At 43.0% G+C, this 22,180-nt stretch overlaps 1 protein-coding gene and 1 non-coding gene across 4 annotated transcripts in view; both read left to right on the forward strand.

The window, feature by feature from the left end:
- Positions 1-22,180, forward strand: part of Cyp39a1 (cytochrome P450, family 39, subfamily a, polypeptide 1) — an 84,060-nt gene that overhangs the window by 30,831 nt on the left and 31,049 nt on the right. For all 3 annotated transcript variants that reach the window (NM_018887.4, NM_001285948.1, NM_001285947.1), the window contains one exon: positions 3,275-3,365. In NM_018887.4, coding sequence (NP_061375.1) covers positions 3,275-3,365 — 91 coding nt within the window. The remainder of the gene's footprint in view (positions 1-3,274; positions 3,366-22,180) is intronic.
- On the forward strand, positions 161-343 carry Gm25783. The gene has a single exon (XR_003952456.1). It is a non-coding gene; the product is annotated as a U2 spliceosomal RNA (small nuclear RNA).

Here is a 22,180-nt window from a genome sequence, read left to right on the forward strand (position 1 = left end):
TCTTTACTAGCTTGTTTTTATTTTTTTTTTTCTTTATTGAGACAACATCCCAGACAAAAGGAACTCACGATCCTTTTGTTTCAGTTTTCCAAGTAGAGTCTAGTATTATAGGCACATGCGGCACTGCCTAACACTTTTATTATTTTTAAGAAGGAAAGAAATCACTTCTTGTCCTTTTGGCTAAGGTGAAATGTGATTGCCTTTTCTTCTCAGTTTAATATCGGACACATCCTCTATTTGAGGACAACATACTAAATGGACTTTTGGAACTCGACGGAATGGAAACTTTCTCTGACTACTCCATTAAGTGATCTGCTATTGCAGCAACTCTGGGGAACCCTTCTTAGTGTGTGTGGGGGACTTCTGAAAGAAAGAAGTACTTCTTCTCCCTTAACTATTGTAGGGGGAGGCAAAGCCTCATGTAGTCACCTAGCCCAGGCTGGCCTCACACTGGCTACGTCAGGGAGGATGGCCTTGAACTCCTTACCTCCACATCCCAGGTGCTGGAATTACCATCCTGTATCATTTATAAAAAAGTAGATTGTTTTGTTTTGGTTTATTTATTTTGCTTTATGTGTGAGTGTTTTACCTAGCGCACATAGGTACTAGGTACATACCTAGTGCCTGTGGCCATCAGCAGATATCAGAGTCCCCCTGGTACTAGACTTCTGGGTAGTGTGAGCTGCTACATGAGTGCTGGGACCTAAACCCAGGTCCTGTGTGAGAGTGACAAGTACTTTAACCTCTTAGCTGGCTCAATAGTCCTCAAAAGTTCTGTCTTAAAGGTAGAAAACATCAGATTTTAAAAATAAGAAATCTGTGAAGGAAAAAAAAAAAAGCACTGGACACCATTGTGCAGACATTTGTTACTGACCTGAATTCTAACGTCTGCCATAAAAATAAATGGGACCCGGTGTTTGTGATTCTCAAAACCAGTTAGGCACACGGGACTCTGAGCCCTTCTTGTGCTGCTGAAGATCAAGGAGCATCATGGGAATTCTTTCCCCAGCGAGGACTCTGACTTCAAATCCGACGAACTGAGCGTAGCGTGATTATTGAGCAAATCCAATAGCTTATCACTTCCACTGGTAGCTCACAGGAGGAAGAACCTCAGGAGGGACCAAGGCGACAGTGGCCTGGGCACTGTGTGAAGATGAGCTAGATAATCTCCAGGCTGAGCCCTTCCTAATCCAGATGCTGCCCTAGAATGTCTGCATCGCACGTGTTCGTCTGTTCACCCCTGTGCTTCCAGCTTAATGCACCTTTCAATGCTGCACTTCCTCCTTTGACCACACGGGGGAGTAGTTGATCATTTCAAGGGACATCCTGTTTCACCAAAGCAACAACAAAAAGACTTTAAGTTATACAGACTGTTACCTCGGTCACCTAAGAATTGATTTCAAGAATTGTTTGTGGTTTTGTTTGTTTGTTTGTTTTTGGTGCCACTTATGGTTATTTATTTTTCTTTACATTTTTCATTTTTCATAATTTCATACATGAGTTTGCAGTATTTCTACCCTGCCCGTGCTCCCTGACTCCCCCTGTACCCACCTCCATTACTTCTCAAGTTCATGATCTCTTTAACACAGTAGATGCTTATGGGAAAAGAAAGCAAAAGGGAAATCCAAGCCTCTCAGGATTTTATGCATCCCTGTGTTTCTGTCCTCAGCTGGAAGCACGTTTTTTAAGATGAACGGTTTTATCTTACATATTCTATATAGGGGAGATAGGAAAGACTCTTTTTTTTAATTCAAAATAATTTATTGTGATAAGTATTAAATGAAGGAAAACCATCTCCAAAAATATGTTAGCCCTTGAATAAAATCATAAGCGTGAAGACTGTTTATAGGACATTTATTTTGGGGACAGAAGTGCAGACAAAAAAAGCTAATTCATAGAAGCATTTGAAGCTGGCTGGCTGAGTGATCCGGGGTGGAAGCAGGATTCTTAGATGATGGAAACGATGGATGTAGTATACTCAGTAGGAGACATTTATGATTTATTACGGTTCTAATGGAGATCTTTGCTGTCCAATCTATATGGAAAGCTGCTGCGCTCAGCTTGGCTTTAAAAGCCTAGACTGAGGTTCCACGCTCCTACGAACAGCAAGTATGAAATCATTCATGCATTACCTTGAGTTACCACTGGGCATTGAAAAATCACATTATATACCAAATAATCCTAATAGGCCAAAAAGAAAGGCTTTACAGATGTACTTGGGGGCTGGTGAGATGGCTCAGTGGGTAAGAGCACCTGACTGCTCTTCTGAAGGTACAGATGTACTTGGGTGAGGTGTGGGAGAGTGCTGGGTGTTGAGCCTGTGGCCTTGTCGGTCCATACCACACGAGTGTCTTAGCATTGATCTACCCCTCCAGCGCCTCATAAGTTACTTAACGAGATTTAAGTGTGGCTTCCTGGGATTATTTAAAATTAATATGCTTCACGTGCAAGAAGAAAACCCCCTAGTTCATTCTCACACATTCTTTCTTGCTCTCCACGTGGTCTTGCTGTCTAGGCCTGGCTGCTACACAGTCACAGGCAAACCAAGTTGTCCTTGAACTTGCGGCAATCCCCCTGCCTCTATTCCCCAAGAGCTGAGATTATAGCTGTGTGCTACCACTGTCTGCTGCTACATTTGTATTTTAAGGAAATTAAATCATGACAATGTTTTCATGTTGTATTAACATTCTTAAGTATTACGATTTGTTCTGAATATTTAATGTATGCCTACATGACATTTTATGTTGTTTGCTAGTAAATACAATCTGGAACCTTCCCTAGTTCAACAAAGAAACTCTCTATAAATACCAAAGCTAAACTACAGCAATAATCAGTTATAGATTTGACCTCTAAAAGGTATATGATACCGCTCTTGTTTATAAAATCTAGTTGTTTTTAATGGTGATATTTAGTAGCATGTTTTAAAAAATGTTTTTCCCCCCTTTATTTTTATTTTATTTGTATGGGTGTTTTACCCACATATGTCTCAGCGCCACATGTGTGCAATGCCCACAGAGGCCAGAAGAGGGCATCAGATCCTCCAGAACTGAAATTAGAGATGGCTGTGAGCCATGATGCAGGTTTTGAGAATGGAACCTGTGTCCTTCCTTCGGAAGGCAGCCCGTGCTCTTGCATGCTAAGCCATCTCTCCAGCTCCTAATCGTTGGAGCTGGAACACTGTTCTTGCTTCTTTCAACTGTCTATGGCTAACACTGACTCCGCCTGCATTTACCTGGTAAGACAGTTTTATGTTGTATGTGTTCCTCTTTTGCAGATTGCATTCTGGACACTTGGATATATCCTGTCTCATCCCGATATCCACAGGACTGTTTTAGAAAGCATATCTTCTGTGTTTGGCACTGCAGGTACTAAATTAATTTACACAATCAAGGACGCATGGAGTATGTATGGTTTGATCGGGAATGTCTGCCATGTTTTAATCAGGGATTCGGGCTGGGGACATGGCTCAGTTGGTAAGATGCCACTGCACAAGCGTGAGGACCTATACTTGTTCATTCTTCAGCACCCACTTAAAAAGGGGGGGGCTTCGAATTGTGACACACACTGGTAATCCCAGTGCTTAGTGTGTAAAGTCATGGACTATTGTATGAAATATTAAAAATAATTTGATTTTTTTGTTCAAAAAGTATATTATTATATAAGATATGATGCCAGTTAAAGTTGTCCCTCCCTCGCCTCCTGTATAATGGCTAAAAATACCATTTTGAAAATATTTTGTTTGGAGTTTTTATCCAAACCAAACAAACTTGACTGGGTACCTAAGCCCTGCTCTGGTCATGCCAGCCTGGAAGGTGAACCCAGCAGTGCTATGCTTTTATCATGTGGAGATGTGAGCACTAGAATCATTGAGAACTAGCAATGCTCACAGTTGGAATCCCAGAAGCACTCTGGTGAATATGAGAAAAGGCTATTGGCCTACACAGAGCTTCAGGTCTGCAGAGCTGATCAGAGATATGCAATGGTACATATCTGCATACGTGTAGGCACGTGGCTGCAGGTGAGGATGTGCCTCTACAGGTGAGCATGAGTCTGCAGGTGAGCATGTGTCTGCAGGTGAGCTTGTGTCTGCAGGTGGACATGTGTCTGCAGGTGGGTGTGTGTCTGCAGGTGAGCTTGTGTCTGCAGGCGAGCTTGTGTCTGCAGGTGGATGTGTGTCTGCAGGTGGGAGTGTGATTGTAGGTGAGCGTGTATCTACAGACAAACGACAAACACCCTGACTCACACAGTCTGTCCACATTTACTGGAGTCTTTCCTGACATAAAGTTCTCTAGAATCCTGGCCTTTGGAGAGTACAAGGCCAGAATGAGAGTGGTAGGGATAATATGGAGGGTCCAAGAGACCTAGAGGTCACAACTGGAGTGTGACATTAATCTTGAGTGTCCACAGGGTTTGAATTTGGAGCTCTTAGACACAGCTCCAGTGTAAGGAGACAGAACCCTTTGCTCCTTCTGTACCCTGACGTATTCTTAAAACTTGTTATTCTCTCTTAACAGGAAATCATTCCTTCAAACAGGGTTTCATGGTAATAGCTTCACTGACTTCCATTTTTAAGTCATTACTGTAGAATGGAAAACAACTCATAAAAATGTAAAACTTAAATAAATATGGAGATGGAGGTAGCTCAGGGAGCTCTGAATAAATAAAATAGATCTGGAAGCATCTATGGCTAAGTCATAGTAATGGCTCAGAAATTTAGATGTGGGGGAGGCCACAAGGCCATGATATTGAGGAAGATAACCATGAATCTATACAAAGGAAGATGGCAAAGGAAGAATATTAGAGTGTTGCTGTATTATCAAGTACTCTTCAGCGAAACAGAGCCAGTAAGAAATGGTTGGATAGATGGCTAGAGGATAGGTTGTTACACATATAATTAGCTAGATGATAAATGGATATATCTAGAAAGATATTTATTTTATACTTTAAAGCTTATTTTTACTTTTAAACATATGACTATACATGTATCTGCATGTGAGTATAAACATGCAAAAGCAGGTGCCCACAGATGGGAGTCACATCTCCTGCAGCTGGAGTTATAGGCCGTTGTGGGCCATCTGATGTGGGTTCTGGGAGCTGACCTTGGGTCCTTTGCAAGAGCAACAGCATCAGCTGTGAACCACAGAGCCATCTCTCCAGCCTCCAGGGAGAGAGATGTGTTGTGAGAAGTTTGTTGATGTGATTTCAGATCCTGATATAACAGTACTTGTCATGTGTGCTCCCTGAAGTCAGCTCGGTGAGTTTAGTGGTTTCTTTACTTATACTATGAATCTCTGTGCCGCTGTGTGCATGTCCGGTGCTTTCAGCATCCCACCAGCCACTGAGAATCCTGCCTTTGCTCCTGCTCTCTGCGTGTGCAGAGCCTCATGGGCAGCCCCAGCAGCGAGCTTTCTTGAGTGTGAGTACAGCCCTGCACAAATGCATGGCCCTTTGCTTGTATAGGAATACAGATCTCGTCAGAGCCACTACAGACACCTGGCTCCCTAGAGTTTGAGTTTCATCCTTGTAATTTACCTGCTGTTTGTCCCAGCTACTGTCTACTGCCTCTGGTGGCTGCAAAGATGAATCTTTAAAGATATTTCTCCCAGCGCCCCTCAGAACTAAGATCCCCACTTTTTTTAGAAGTGTGGAAGACACTGACAGTGTTTACATTCTTCTTGTCTGTCTTCTGGGAGGAAAGAAAGACATCAACGTAGTACATAAATAAACCGAGACTATTAGCAGGCGTCAAGTTCTATACAAAAAACACAACAGAGTTGAATGTGGACAACCACCAGTGCCAGGATGTATTGATTAGGCCATCATGTTCAACCATATTGGCAAGATGGAATTGGGCAGGGATTTGAAGGGGTTTAGACAGGTAGGAATCTAGAGGAAGAGACAGCAGGGATGACCACACTGTGTGCCCACAGGCTCTGCAGTTAGGTTAAAAAGGTCTTGTCATCTATTCCACAGCAGAATGTATAGGAAATGGATTCAGTATGTAGAGAGAGGAATTCAAAGGTTCTGTCCATCTCCGTTGAAGCCTTTCTCTTTCCCCTGAGAAGCATACGCTCTGCCCCCAACCCCCCCTTTTTTTATTAACACAAGAACTTGCCTTGTTCATTTTACTTGGCCATCTGCTCCCGAGTCGTTTCTAGAAATTTCTAATATGAAGAGCGCACTGTTGGCAGATCACAGCAGACACTCTGGGGAGATGCATCCTGTCCCATCCTTTTCCTCTCCACCTTTTCTGATGCTGTGCCGACCCATGCTCCTTTCCAACCTGTGACCCCTTTCATTTCCCAGCACTGGCCCCGCTTCCTTCTCCAGATCTCTGGCTCTGCTTGTCTCTGTGTATCGTCAGCAGGGTTTCCAGCAGGATCTCACTCCTGCACATCTAGGCTGTTTGTTTGTTTGTTTGTTTGTTTTGGTCTCAATACATTTGTTAAAATGTCATGGGTTTTCCAGAAGAGCTGGACGTGCTGTGCCAGGAAGGCATAGCCAGAAACGGTGGTGTTCCCAGCCAGGCCACAGACTGTCTGGCAATCCCAGTATGCCCACTAATGCCAAGCACACGGTGACACTAGCAGGGGACACTAAATGACATTGTGTCCCTGGGAACTTCAGCCTGTGAATTCTGAAATTGGTGGCAAGCAAATCAAAATCGTAGTCTCCTTTTCTTCATATCATTAGCTTTTTCTTCCCCCTTTTCTGCTTCTTTTTTATTCATGTGTAAATATGTGTATGTGTCCGTGTCCATGTCCGTGTGTGTGTGTGTGTCCGTGTGTGTGTGTGTGTGTCCGTGTGTGTGTGTGTGTGTTTGTGTGTGTGACGTGGAAATGCATGCACTGCACTAGTAGCTGTACAGAGAACACTGCAGAGGCCAAAGGAGGGCGTCAGGTGTTCTCCGACTAGCTCCACTGGGTCACTGTGGCAGGATCTCTGGCTGAGCTTGGAGCTTGTATTTTCTCAGCTAGCCTAGAAGCCTGCAGATCTCCAGCATCCCCCATCTCCACCTATTTTGCTGCTGGCGTGACAGGCATTTGCCAGACTCCTGGCTTACTTTGGTTCTGAAATCCAAACTTCAATCCTTATGCTTGCACAGCAAGCTCTCTTAGCTTAGACGAGTCTCTCCCTCCCACAGCTGGCAATTTTAAACTATAATGCAACGATTACCCGAAGTCTCTATGTGCTGGCCAGAAACAAATGCTCATTCCCTTTATCGTTATTTTTTTTTAATTAAAGAATCTACAAAGTGATAGTTCAATGAGACTTGGATTCTCTGTTCCTTTTCTTTTTCTTTTTTAAAAAATGTATTTATTTAATGCATATGAGCATCCTTTCACTGACACACCAGAAGAGGGCATCAGATCCAATTACAGATGGTTGAGAGCTACCATGTGGTTGCTGGAAATTGAACTCATGACCTCTGGAAGAGCAGGCAGTGCTCTTAACCACTTAGCCATCTCTCCAGCCACGGATTCTCTGTTTCAATGAAGTTTCCCCCAAATATCTATCTCCTGTGAAGTTTCACCTCTTCTCAGAAGGGTGTGCATTGCTTTGCCTACACAACTGAAGAATAAAATTAAATTACTTAACTCTTGGCTTTAAGTTAAACTATATATTAAATTATGTTATTATTTATTCTTTTAAACGTACATTTTTGTTTTGCTTTGTTTTTGAGATAGGGTTTTCTGTGTATCCCAGGCTAGCCTAGGCTCACCTCTGATTTGCAGGACTCCTTCCAAGTGCTGGGAGCAGAGGCTGTACCACCAGCGCGGCTGTCAGTTTGTCTGAGTAGCTTCCCACTCGCCCACCACTGGGGTCTGCTTTCCGCATCCTGGTGGAACACTGACATGCATGTTTCGATGCTTCCTGAACTATCTGTTCACTTCACCTTGCGTTGTCTTCTCCAGGTAGCAGTGAAGTACCGCTGGTCCTCAGACGCCTAGTCAGGTCAGCAGGTGCACGCCCGTTCCTTGGCAGGCCACCTAAACCAACCTGCGCTTTTAATCTTTAGTTTCTGTGTGCACTGTGTTAGAAGCCATTTTCTTTCTTCATTTAGGAGTTCCTCGCTGGGAATTTGCCCGTCAGCAGTGCTTGCTCAGTCTTAACAACAAGCAGACAGCGGGCGGATAAAAATTACCAGAGTTCGATATTTTTTTCCCCTACACACATCTTATGTTTTATTTCATCAACATTTTTATGTATTTGCTTCAATTTATAACCATGGACCCATGCATTCACAGAACCTTCTCTTTCTACCTATAATCTTATTGTTATTCCACAATGAGATTTATTGTTTAATTTTATGATTCTAATTTAATTACAACCTTTCCCCCTCCAAGCCCTCCCATAGCCCCCTTCACTCTCCTTCAAATTCCTGACTTCTTCAACTGTTATTGCATGCATATATGCATTTGTGTATACATGTTTATTTCTTTATTACCAAGAATAACTTGTTGAGTCTATTCCCTCCCTGAACCCCGGTTGATTTACAAGGAAGAGGATTCATTAACACAAATACACCTAGGTAGGACTGATTTCTTTTCCTTGAAGTACAAGTCATAAGCCATGCATGCAGAAATGCTCACATGAGGGCTGGAGAGATATCTCCATGGTTAAGAGCCCTCCCTGCTCTTACAGAAGTCGTGAGTACCATTCGCAGTACCACAACAGTTGATCCACAAGTTCCTTTTACCTTCTACTCCAGGGTGTGCAATGCCCTCTTCTGGACTCTGTGGGTACCTGCAGTTCATGAGCACACACCCATACACCAGCATAAGACTAAAAAGAAATCTTAAAAGAAAAAAAAAAAAAGTCTGTTGGTTTAGAGTCAGAGGTAGAGCTGTGAATTTTCATCCACTTAGTCATGAAATTTGTGAGTTTGAAAACACGAGATATCTTAACCACAGCTAATAATATTTTTATGCTTGTTTGTTTTGTTTTTCTTTTGGGCTCCATTGCATTAGGATGGGACAGCGAGCCCAATGGAGCGTACTAACACTGTAGGGTGGCCCTTGACTTGGATAATAAATATAAACATGTCTGCAAACTAGCAAAATCCAAATGAAGCCCAGCCCCAGGCTGACACTGTAGGTGACAATGGTGCTGCCCTCCCTGGCTCCATTAGCTCAGCGTTCCTATTTTAGTATATCCCAACATTTGCACTAACTCCATCTAGTGGTCCAGCGTCACTTGCACACTAACTCAGCTTCTCTCCACTTGGATGCATTCCCCTGTGCTCTTGGCAGCCAATAACAGCATTCTTGAAAGATGCCATCATTCCTCTTCAGCTGACTTCATAATCTTACTCATTATTCTTCCCCAGCTAGCCAGGGCTGTTAACCAGAGTTATGATTGGAATGAATCTTTTTGATTCTTTATGTGACAAATTGGCCCAAATTATGAAGAAAAAAGTCAAGTAATAGAGCCAAGATTACGCTAGAGGAGTTATGATTAGAGGAGACTTAGTTTATTAAAAAGTCTCTATTCCTACTTGAAATTTGATAACCTGAATCTAATATGGGGATTTAGAGACTAATGCATATCATATAGGAAATCTTTCACAGGGCTCATTTTCCTTTGCTAGCCTGGCCTATATAAGCTGGGCTGGGCCTAGGCCACAATAAACTACACAGATGTTTATTGCAACACCAGCCCTGAACACTGTATCTAAGTATTTACAAAAGCAAGAGGTTTCATCTGGCCTAAATTGCATCTTTCCCAGGCTAAATATGTAATTTTATCTTTTTCTCCTTAGCCCTAAAGCTAAAATTGTGCCATTTTGGAACACACACAGACTGAAAACTTCAGCCCAGGACTCCAGCCATGCAGACATCCATGCATGATAATGGGCTGTCTTAGTTAGGGTTCCCACTGCTGTGAAGATACACTATGGCCAAGGCAACTCTTATAAAGGACAACATTTAATTGGGGCTGGCTTACAGGTTTAGAGGTTCAGTCCATTATCATGGTCGGAAGCAGGGCAACACCAAGCAGGCATGGTGCAGGAGGAGCTGAGAGTTCTATGTCTTGATCCCAAGGCAGACAGGAGAAGACTGACTCTGGCCAGACTTAATCATATATAGGAGACCTCAAAGCCCACCCCCACAGTGACACACTTCCTCTAACAAAGCTACACCTCCCAGTAGTGCCACTTCCTAGGGGAAAAGCATTTTCAAACCACCACATTCCACTCCTGGCCCCATAGGTTAGTTCAAACACGTGAGTCTATGGGCGGGGGGCGGGGGTGGGGCATACTTAGCCATAGCATAATGCTAAAACATTTAGTTCAACTTCAGAAGTCCCATAATCTATAACAGTCTCAACAGTTTGAAAGTCCACAGTTCAAGGGCTCCTCTGAGATTCATACAATCTCTTAACTGCAATCCCTTAAAAAAAAATCAAAATCAAAAGGCAGATCATATACTTCCAACATCACAGGATATACATTGCCATCCTAAAATGGCATAGTGAAGAAATAGTGGACCAAAGCAAAACAGGAAACCAGCTGGGCAAACTCCAAACCTCTGCATCTCTGTGACTCTTCAGATTACAATTCCCTTCATCTTTGTTGGCTGCAGCAACTTCTTCCTGTTGTGCTGGTTCCAATCGTAGTTAGCAGCTTGTCTCAACAGATAGCTCATGGCTCTGCGGTCTCAACCATCTTGGGGTATCCAAGGTAACTTCAGCTTTATAGTCTCTTGTTCCAGTGTCTGGGATCCATGCATGATCTTCTGGGCTCCTCCAAAGGATGTGAGTCACTTCTCCAGCTCTGCCTTCTGTAACACTCTAAGCTCTGCTGACTCCACTCCACTGCTGCTGCTTTTCTTGTTGACCATTCCACGAAACTAGTGTCTCCAATTTGCTGGAATCCTCCACTGCAACTACACTTCGCCAATAGCCTCTCATAGGCTCTCTTCATGGTGCCAAGCCTCACATCTTTTGCATGACCCCTTTAGTCCTGGGCTGTCAACTGCAAATGAGGCCGCACCTTCACCAATGCCCTTCCATGGCCTCTCAATGTGCCAAGGCTCAGTTGCTCTCCATGACCCCTTCATGCCTTCAAACTAGTGCCACCTGGGTGACTCTTACACATTACCACCTCTAGCTTCAGCATGAGGTACAATCTTGGATATCTCTGGAACACAGCTTTCTTTGTGTTCTCAGAAAACACTTCCCAGAAGATTTCACCTCAATGATGCTGGTCTCGTAATCACGGCTAATTTCTTAGCTCCAGCTAACCAGCATCAATTTTCCCAGTAGTTCCTTCTATTCTTACTCTAAAGCCAGAGCGACACGCCTGAAGCTGCAAAGTTCTGCTGCTTGCTGGGGCTGGACCATGGCCCCCTTGGTCTAGTGTATTATCATCAGCATTCCATTTTCCAACTCCTTCACTGCCTAGCCTGGAACTTACTCTATAGATGGACCTTGAACTCAGAGATCTGTGTGACTCTGTGTCCTGAATTCTGGATTTGAAGTCATATACCACCAGGCCTAGATCTAAGATTTTTGCTACTTGGGACTTTCTCTTTCCTAGCCTGACCTTGAACTCAGACATCTGCTTGCTTCTGTCTCCTGGGATTAAGGATGTATACCACCATGCTTGGACCTGAGCTTTTTATGGCCACAATTCTTCACAACCTAGATCAAAAACTGATGACTGATGTCCTCCGTTTCTGGATTATGGTTCATGCCATATAAAAGTCCAGATAAAAACAATAACATGCTTACACACACACACACACACACACACACACACACACACACACACACACAAATACACCATATGCATTCATTAACATGGAGAATTAAGTGTAAAATACTAACATTTTATTCACTGGGCTTTTTTTTTTTAAGGGAAATTGCTATAAAACTTAGGAACTAGATTTCTAGGCTCAGCTTTCATAGGAATCACTGCCAGGTGTTGTGACACCAGCTCCTGCTTTTCAGAGGTTATGTCACGTGATTTTACTGCCAGCCGCTGTTCTTCATGGACACTAACCTTAATGCACACACTTCAACTTTAACTGTCTTAAGCAAGATGGCCTGTGAATATAGAATGTTTGCCTCTGTGCAGGAGAGCAAACAGAAGTGAGCGCCCAGGATTTCGAAAGTCAAGAAGGAACGTGTGGGCTGTGTCAGAATGGGAGCTTTAACTTTCCAGGGGATTTGCTTTGTGCTTTTCTTCTTCCTTCCCCTTCTCTTGAAAGTACAGTGACGCCTGCCCTAGAATACAGAGAGCCTGGAACAGGGGAATACCCCACTGCTCTACCTCTCACAACCTTCTTTCTAATTATCTCTTCAAATTGGATGATTCAGAGCTGTCCACCATTTTCCCCACCTTCTGCCGAAACACAGGCTCTTTTCCACAGTTATTAGTCAGGCTCTTACAGACTGTTATTCCAGTGTACAATTGGGGTTCCCTTTTGGGGAACTGATAAAAGGAATTTAAAAACAGAATCAGAAAAAACATTGAGGAATATCTTTTATTAGTTGGAGAGGAGCCCAGCAGGCAAGCTTTATAGAAGCCATGGCAACAGCTGAGAGGAGGAAGATGGGTAAGAGGAAGGAATTATGTTCTGTATCCTGGGCTCTGGTTGGCAGGGGAGCTTGGCAGATGAAGGGAGCTGTAAAAGCTGCAGGGAGTTGAAAGCAAGAGTTGTGAACGCACACAGTGTCAAGGAAAGTGCACTGAGGATTTGGGCCAGTCTCTGAGAAACAGAGAGAAAGAAGGGGGAAAAGTATTCATGTGCACACTTAGCAACAAAGTGTTGGATCTGACTTCCTGAGGGAAGAAGGCTGGGTGGGGGGGAGTAAAGATTATTTCTCCTTAAGAGGTAATTATTCCTCCCATTCCATTGGCTTGTCTTCCAGTGAATCATTTATTGTTGTTGTTGTTGTTGTTGTTGTTGTTGTGTTGTGTTGTGTTGTGTTTTGTTTTGTTGTGTTTTGTTTTGTTGGCCCGGTCTCCTGGCCAGGTGATTGACAGGTGTTAAAAGAGCTTCAAGCAAAAGAAACAATGGTATGTAAAGTCTAGTCTTTGAGATGGATCAGAATGGCAAGTCTCCACCTGGATCCATTCGTTTTTTTTTTTGTTTTGTTTTGTTTTGTTTTGTTTTGTTTTTTTTGTTTTGACTAATAGGCGTTAGATTTTCTTCACTAGGCCTCTTGAAAGCCCACTTTTTCACGGGATATTTTCAAATTTAAGGAGGGAAAATGTGATGCTTCCTTTTCTCCTGTTACCAGGGAAACAGGAGGTTAATGTACTCCAAGACGACTGACGTCTGTCTGTCTGTTTAGCTACCTAATATTAGGACTAAAGAAACATTTCTTGTACGTATTTTTAATATATGTACATGTATCTGTTTGGGTGAGGAAAGGGGCTTAAAATATATTTAAAAAAAAAAAGAAGAAGAAGAAAGAAAGCAGTGGAATTGTCCCAAAGTCCTCTTTTGGTGTTCTGGCTGACTCACGATTCTTCTTAAGCCCAAGAAATTAGAGTTTCATGATTTATTTTAGAATCTGTTCCTTTTCTTTCTGCCTGGGTGACACCTACCCACCCTTCTAGGCTTATATGAATTCCAGCCACAAGCGATAGGAGATGAATTCCACGGATGCCTGAATCCTCTGCTCTGAGACTTGTATTATAGTTATTTATATCCTCATAAATTGTCTTGTGCTCTTGTGCCCAGGATCCTTTAAGGCTATGGCTTTTGTCATTTTTGACTCAGTGCTCTTCTTGGGAAAGTGTGTGGTATTAGCATGTGTGTGGCTTCTTGTTAGCCTTAAAGGCTGTTGTAATACCGTCAACACGTCTCCCTTTATTGGAAGAGAGTATCAGAGTACTTATGATGTCGCACATACAGATGTGTAAACAGTATCAGAGTTGTTCCAGACGGTCTTTACTTTTGCAAAAGAATGGATGTGTAATGACCCAAACCAGGAGAGCAAGTGCATGTGGTTGGTAAGGTCACTTAGGTTGTATTCTAATGCAGGGTGGGACCTATGGCTCACTCTATTGTTGAGAGCTTGATCTCACAGTCTGATGAAATTGACTAATTTGCAATCATCAGGAAGGGGAAGGGTGTGATACAGAGTGAAGTTTCAGGAACATCTTGTTGTCTGGGGTTTAAGCAAAAAAGTACATACATGAGAGTTTCACTAGATGGAAGAGGGTTATAAAAGACTGGCCTTTGTGCACCCTGGCCATCTTTGATGGAAAAGCCTGTCCCACCGTTGGACACATTAACTTGTCTGAGACTGGAGCATTGGAGTATATGAAGCGCTATAATATATTTTTGATGATAAGTAGCCAATCTATTATGAATATTGCTTCAGCTCCTGTAGCATTTGGTTAGGCTACATATAACATAGATATGTTGTGAGTGTTCAATGTCAGAAGCACATAGTTGTGTTTGTGTCTTTGCTCAATGCCAGAAGAGTTGACTAACAATAGGTTACAGGGCATACCAATTTCATGGTAGCACTTTGCTAGACATTCCCTTTTTCCTTGGTAATCTTGGCTTAGGTGAGCAGGATTCACTTTCACTCCAGTCTTAATTACTAATAATATTCTCAGAGCACACATTACATTCCACACAATTGTCTATATCATCCGTATCTATAGATATCTATATCTATACACATATTTATTTATATTCATGTAGAGGTTTCAGAATGCCCACCACAGAATGCAAGGCGTTTCGGAAGTCTGGAGAAGCTAGGAAGCTAGTCGACCATCACTAGAAAGAGAGGCCCATTGGACATGCAAACTTTATATGCCCCAGTACAGGAGAACGCCAGGGTCAAAAAGTGGGAGTGGGTGGGTAGAGGAGTGGGGGGGGTATGGGGGACTTTTGGGATAGCATTAGAAATGTAAATGAGGAAAATACCTAATAAAAAAAAAAGAAATCTAGCTAGAGTCTGTACTGCTGAGATGACATGTGAACGGAACAGGGCTGTTGGGAGTTAGCTGTTCTTATGGGTCAGCCTCCTGCAGCTCTCTCGGGCTGGATGTGAAACTGCATGGTTGGATTCAACCTCTGAGCTATCAGAACTAGTTCCAGATGAAAGAATGGGCAGACAGATGGGTCACCTGCTGGTCTAGACAGACAAACAGAAGGGTGGGCTGTCTGAACAGTGAGGGCAGAGCTAAGCTGAAGCCCTGGAAGCAGTTGGGAGTTCTCTAACTATTGTCCTTGTTATGGGTGGTCACATGACAAGTAGGTGGGGCCAAGTGTGCATGGTTCTATGTGCCAGTTCTTAATGAGGTCTAGGTGAGAGAGTTGTATCCTTTCCTTGGTCTGGTGTGTCCGGCAAGTTCTTGGATCTCGTTTCCTTATGAATTTTAATATGTTCACCTGACCCAATAGCCTCAGTTCACCTCAGTAAATTTGTAGCGTATGGTGGTTTGAAATAGCACAGTGCCCATAGGCTCCTGTGTTTGAATACTTGGTCCTTGGTTGATAGAACTGTTTGGGAAGGATTAGGAGGTGTGGTCTTATTGGAGGATGTGGACTTATCATTGGCAGTGGACTTTAAGCTTTCAAAAGTTTCATGCCATTTCTTTGCCTTCCACTTGTGGATCCAGATGTGAGTTCTCAGCTGTTTTGTGATGCACATCCTTGTTCTGCTACCATGAACTCTGGTCATCTGGAACCACAGTTCCTAGGTAACCCCCCCCTCCTGTAAGTCCCTGCAATCATGGTATTATATCAGAAATAACCCAGGGATGGTTATGTATGTCAAAATGTCTGAAAAAAAATGAGTATTTTATAAAATGTGATGTAAATTTGGGCAGGGCACAGACTTATCTCAGAAGATACATAGCACATCTGTAGTGTGTTAGTAACTGAAATAACAACTTTAAAATCTGCCATTTATACATAACAAATATAGTTTACAGCCTTCATGTAATTATGACTTTTATGTAATAACTAAATAGATGCATTAGAAATGTCTGTTTTTCTTTCTTTCTTCCTTTCATTTTTACTCTCTGAGTATGAGAATCATCCTTTATTTTATTTGGTTTTAAATATCCAAAGGTTTGATTTGATTGCATTTATGCCAAGAGTTAAACAGACGGTTTCTAAATTTTGCCTGAGATTTCTCCTTGACTCCTTCCCTGGGCTCTCTGGAGTGGTCTCCGTTGGGCTCCAGCCCTTCTGGTGATTACCTTGGAATTCTCCCAAGTGGGCTTTCTAAATTTAGAGCCACAGGACTGGACTAACACGCCACAGATGAGCCCAGAAATCCCAACAGTAAGGGTGCAAACACAGCCATTTTTGAGAGGTTTAACCAAAATGATGTCTTAGCAGAAAGATGTTTGAAAACAGAATGTTTCTTTTATTTCTCTTGTCTTGTCCAGGCATGCTGCACATCAAGCTGGGGTTTGAGAAACTAAAAGTCTACAATTAAAATGCTTGTTTTCCACATCATGTGCACAGTTGCACACCACAGCTTTAGCCATTTTTCATTAGAAAGAAGCTTTCAGTGCTACATTATGTGATGTGATGTAAAATGTTTCTACAATGAAAATAGTCTAATAGCAACGCTTAAGATTAAAAACTTGTTTTCTTTTCTTTCTTAATTCTCTAAATTTCACTATGACCAAGTTCAAACTCCAAGGTCAGAAACATGCCACGTGTTAGAGCATGGAGATGTGGTAGTTATTGTTTTCTCATTGCTGTGACAGAATATTAGACAAAAGCACTTTCAATGAGGAAGGATTTATTCTGCATGAGGTTTGAAGGGATCAGCCCAGCATGGCAGGAAAAGCCGGGTAGCAGACCCTCAAAGTGGCTGGTCGCATCGTGTCTGCAGTCAGGAAGCAGGGAGAGATGAACACTGGAGCGCAGCTGGTTTCCTTTTTTCGCCCTTTTCGTTTGGTCTGAAAGTCCAGTCCCTGGAATGACACCCACATTGAGGACGTGCCTTTCTTCCTTGGTTAAACCTCTGTGGAAGTGCTGTCCCAGTTGGGCCCAGTGCAGTGTCTCCTGTCAGGGTATACAATGAAGATGAACCACCAGAGTGGTTGCCACTAGAAGCTATCCCTTCTGGTTTGGAGCGTTAATCCCTGACTAGTGGTCATCACCTACCTTTAGTAGAAAAATATTTATTATCTGCTATACTATAGCAATAGTGAACTAAACAACAGTGAAAAAAAGAAGGAGTGTTTGGTGAATTTGTTCAAATCTATTTTTTTTTTTTTTTGAGACAGGGTTTATCTGTATAGCCCTAGCTGTCCTGGAACTCACTTTGTAGACCAGGCTGGCCTCGAACTCAGAAATCCGCCTGCCTCTGCCTCCCAAGTGCTGGGATTAAAGGTGTTTGCCACCACCGCCCGGCTCAAATCTAATTTCTATCAAGTTATCTTAGGAGAAACCAGTCTTCTGCAGAAATCCGCGTCAGGATCCTACTCAAGAGGATCCTGCTAACTTGTTGCAGTATCTGTCTGTTTACACACTCAGAGGATCCTGCTAACTTGTTGCAGTATGTCTGCTTATTAAGGACCCTAGCTGACTAGGTCTTCCATGGCTTTCAGGATCAAGGAAAAACAGGTCTAACGCCTATCTCTGGTCTCTGATTTCTAGAATTGGTCATCAGCATCCCCTGTTTCAATTTGCCATGGCCATAGGCTACTGGCTGAGCCTTAGCTCCACAGCCAGTGACTGACAACCTCATAGTGAGGCAGAATCTCTGGCAGCCGAGACCTTTCATTATAAGCTTCCAGCCACAGTGTAGCTGTGATTTTCCCTTGTCTCATGCTTTTAAGGTTTTGGTAAAGTCAACTGACACAAAGAGTTGGTGCTTTCGACAGCCGTGATCTGGGTGGCATGTACTAAGGTAGCTCAGTGCAGAAAAGGAGGCAGGATATACAAATGGCAGAGAGCAGATGTTGAGAAGACCAGTCCAGGATCCAGGGCTCAGGTACAGTGGGACACTGCCATCTCCTGCTGCCTCTCCCAGGCTCTTTCTCTTTCTAGAAATAGCCAGCTGCCACCTCTTCAGGCATATTGCAGCAGGTCCAATACCTTTTCCTTTCTGCTATCTCCCCCACCCTTTTACAGGCTTTCTATAGACAGGTGTTCATTTCTTATTCCGTACCATCCAAGGACTTCCCTTCCTTTCTTTCCTCCCTCATGTTCTTTTCCCTTCAGTACACCGTAGAATTTTTGTCTCTCCCCCCTCCTCTTTCAGGTTGATGTAGATCACTCCAGGCTGTCTGTGTTTTCTTGTTCCGTGTAAAATATTGAGATGCCAGAAGTTGCAGGCATTTGGTCCATTCCGTTATTAAAACTGGCTGACCTATTATCGAGTTCCAAAAGCCAGTGCTCACTATCAAAGTCTTCAACCAAGCTAGCTCATTTCTAATGGAAATAATGTGTTTCTATGACTTTTCAATTCCCATAGGTGGGTATGATCCACATCTCACATGCAGTTGAATTCCTTGAGTCACGTAGGAAGACATGCATGGGATTAGATGGGTGGTTCTTGAGCAAGTCTGGTTTGCAAACAGGCAGAAAGGCGCACGTCTGCTATCGAGATTTTTTTTTCCTCAATGCTTTCCTTGAATCCCAAGCGATTTTCCCCTTAGGCACCATATGTTACCCATTTGCCATTTTCTGTCTGGTACCCGGGAGATGTTTGTACCCCAGGGAAAACAGAGCCAACTGAAAAACAGGATGGCTGAGAGGAAGCACTCTCTCTGTGGTAAGGAAATGGCTACTGTGGGGCGGGGGTGGGGTGGGGTGGGGGAGGGAGATCTCAACTTCTTAGCTCTCATTTAGAAAAGAGAACACATAGAAACCAAATGCCAGGAAACGGATTTCCCAACACATCTGCTGGCACGCGCTCTCTGAGCACGTAAGCCTAAGCATCGCAGCAAACATTCTAGATAAGTGTATTCTCCCCTGGTCATGGAGTCTATATTGTCTTAATGAAATGTATTTTATGGGGTTATTAAAAGAGTACACTAGGCCTCGTACACTTGACCTGGAAATAGAAGTGGTAAGGGCAGTGAAGACCACACAGGATTTATCTCACTTGTAAACTCAGGAGCTGGGATACAGCCTGACCTTTTGAGCAAACCCAATAATAGCTCATTCTCCTCCTGTCCCGTGCACAGGAGTAAACTTTTTCCATGCTAGGTCTTGTATTTTAGATTTTATGGACCATAAAAATCTCTGCTGTGGCCTTCTCTGGCCTGCCGTTGTAGTGGAAAACCAGCCACAGATGAGTGTGGATGTTTTTATTGGAAGGTAAAACTTTATAGAATAAAGCAGTAAGCTGGATCTGACCTGCTGTCATAGTTAATGAGCCACACCCTTAACTGTGGCTTCATGAGAGAGAGAGAGAGACAGAGACAGAGACAGAGACAGAGAGAGACAGAGAGAGAGACAGAGAGAGACAAAGAAACAAAGAGGTAGGTAGTTGGGTATATAGGTAAGATACATAGATAGATAGATAGATAGATAGATAGATAGATAGATAGATAGATAGATAGATACATAGATAGATACATAGATAGATACATAGATAGATACATAGATAGATACATAGATAGATACATAGATAGATAGATAGATAGATAGATAGATAGATAGATAGATAGATAGATAGAGTGGACAGACACATAGACAGACATAGTTAGGTAGATAGGTAGGTAGTAGGTATGTAGGCAGGTGGGTGGGTAGGTACATAAACTCAGCCAGTGGCCTCCTAGGCACCACTGCTTAGAGGCAGCTGACACCTTTGTAGTTATAAAAAATGATAAAATGGTAAGATGGCTTACAGGGTAACTGCTCCAAAGTCTAAAGACCCAAGTATTAAGCCCAGGACCTCAATACAAATTAAAATGAAATTCTAAAATGAGTGAACTTTCTGAATTAAGATTTGTCAGACTCAGAAAAGGCATGGCCTGGTTTTATGGCTCATCCTAGGAACTAAAAGTCCTTTCTTACACATTGATGGCAATCGAAGCGAGGTGAGTGATGTTTGCCGACAACACGTGCACTTGGGATTTCTGCCCTCGACTATAATTTCAATCAAAATTTTCACCCCTTAGGTTTATTTCCCTCTGTTTTTAAAGAGGAGTGGTAATTTTAAAATTAGTATAGTAATAAGAGCAGCTTTCAAACGAGAATATTTAATAAATAAGGTACAAGAGGATCATTTGTCTGTTCACTGATTTACTGTACTGGGAATTGAACCCAGGGCCTTTGACATGTAGGTCAGTGCTCTCCCACTGAGGGATATACACAGTTCCCTTCTTTTTCTTTTATCTGCCACTGTGTTTTGTTTTGTTTTTCCTTAAACTGTGGTCCCCAGAGCAGGAGTGTGGGATAACTGGAGATTTTCCTAGAACTGTCAATTCTTGGGTCCACTTTATACAAAGATTTATCAAATTCTATTTCACTTAAACATTCACTGCCCCACCCCCACCCCCACAATTCTGCCTCAGAATTGTCACTAAATCTTTCCCCTCACATACACACAAGCTAGTGCTTTGTCAAACTGGTCCTCTCTTCCACTGTTTCAAACACCAGTTCATTGGTCCATTCATTTATCCCACCAATAATAATATACAGGATGCTTTCCATGCATAAGGCATTGTGTTAGGTCATAAATATACTAAATAAACGAGATTCAGAAGGAAATGAAATGTTAATGCACTTGGGGAACCCCATGATAAAAATATGAGCTGAATTATTTCCTGCATCTAACCAATGGAGATAGCATGGCATGGCGCTGAGTCAGGAGAGAACTGGGGTAGTTGGGCAAAGGTTCCCTTGGGGGATGCTTTGCCTGTGGCCTGAAGAGTGAGTGGCAGCCAGTTTTTCAAACAGTTGCAAAGGGCAGAGGGAACCATAATGGTGGGTAACATTTGCTGAGTCCTTGCTGTTTGGCAGCTGTGATTCTGGGAGATTTACATTCACGTTTACCACCCTGACAACAACTGTGTCTATCTATAAGGTAGATACAGTCAACGTTACAGTTTTATAGTTTGTAAGGTAGCTGAGTCAGGCGTCGGTAATGCAGCAAAGCTCACAGTGTCTCCAAGATTCCATGTGGAGTGCAATGAGAGGGATAAGTAGACTGCATTTGCCAGATGGAAAAACACTTGCATTAGCTTCCTACACCAGGACATTTTATATTTCTCCTCAGACACCAACTGGACGATGCAGAGCTTAATTCAGTTCTGATACTGTGGGGGAGCCCTGCTAATTAAGGTCGAAGTCTGCCATGACTGGATAGCTTCTCTGAGTTCCGTGCAAAATGGAGGCCCCTTTCCAGCAGGGCTTTCTCTTCTCTGACCTTGTCTGGGGAGCCAAAAACCCCACACCCTCTACTGGGGGAAGGTCAAATAGTCTTTGGTAGACCTACAAGTCCAACTTCCTGTTCCCCTCAGCCCCGCCAAGAAGCTGCCCAGCAACTATGTGGGATTCCTGGCATACCTCTCTGTGCAAATGAGGCATTCCCAGAACTTTAAAACTCTAGCCAATGATTTTCATTTACTCTGAAAACTCAGTCCCATTCTCCAAAACCCATATACACCCATGATTCACCCCAAATAAAGTGCATGTGTACAAACCCACCCCAATAAAGGTATGCGCACAGCTAAGATTGTCTAAGAGAGCTGTTTCATTGAAGATCATTGGAGAAGGCCTTCCTCTACAAGAGATGTAGCACTAAGATCCTTGGAGAAGGACCTCTTTCCCACCCCCACCCCCCAGTCCCCATCCTTCTGAAAATCCCAGCAGTGTCTGGAAACCCTGAGAGGGAGGAAGGAAGCAGAGGACTCAGCAGACTCAGAGCCACAGTTGGTCCCCCACCACACATACCACAAATACTTGCTCCCTAGACTTAGTGCTAACCCTGAAAGTTCAGGGCTCAACCCCACAGTGCCAACCCTGTTTTAACTAACCATCAAAAGTCGTAGGCCCCACACATCATTCATACTCTATCTTAGCTGCAAATTGGGAGTTTCTACAGCCGCCTTCAAGCTTCAGTGATTTGCCCTAATAACTCACAAAAGTTCAGAGAAACACTTGTCTGGCTACATGTCTGCTTTGCCTGTGCCCCACTGACTTCCCCCACCTTCTTTTTTTTTTATTAGGTATTTTCCTCATTTACATTTTCAATGCTATCCCAAAGGTCCCCCATACCCACCCCC

The sequence above is a fragment of the Mus musculus genome, chromosome 17 (genome assembly GCF_000001635.26).
Source record: "Mus musculus strain C57BL/6J chromosome 17, GRCm38.p6 C57BL/6J".
NCBI lineage: Eukaryota > Metazoa > Chordata > Mammalia > Rodentia > Muridae > Mus > Mus musculus.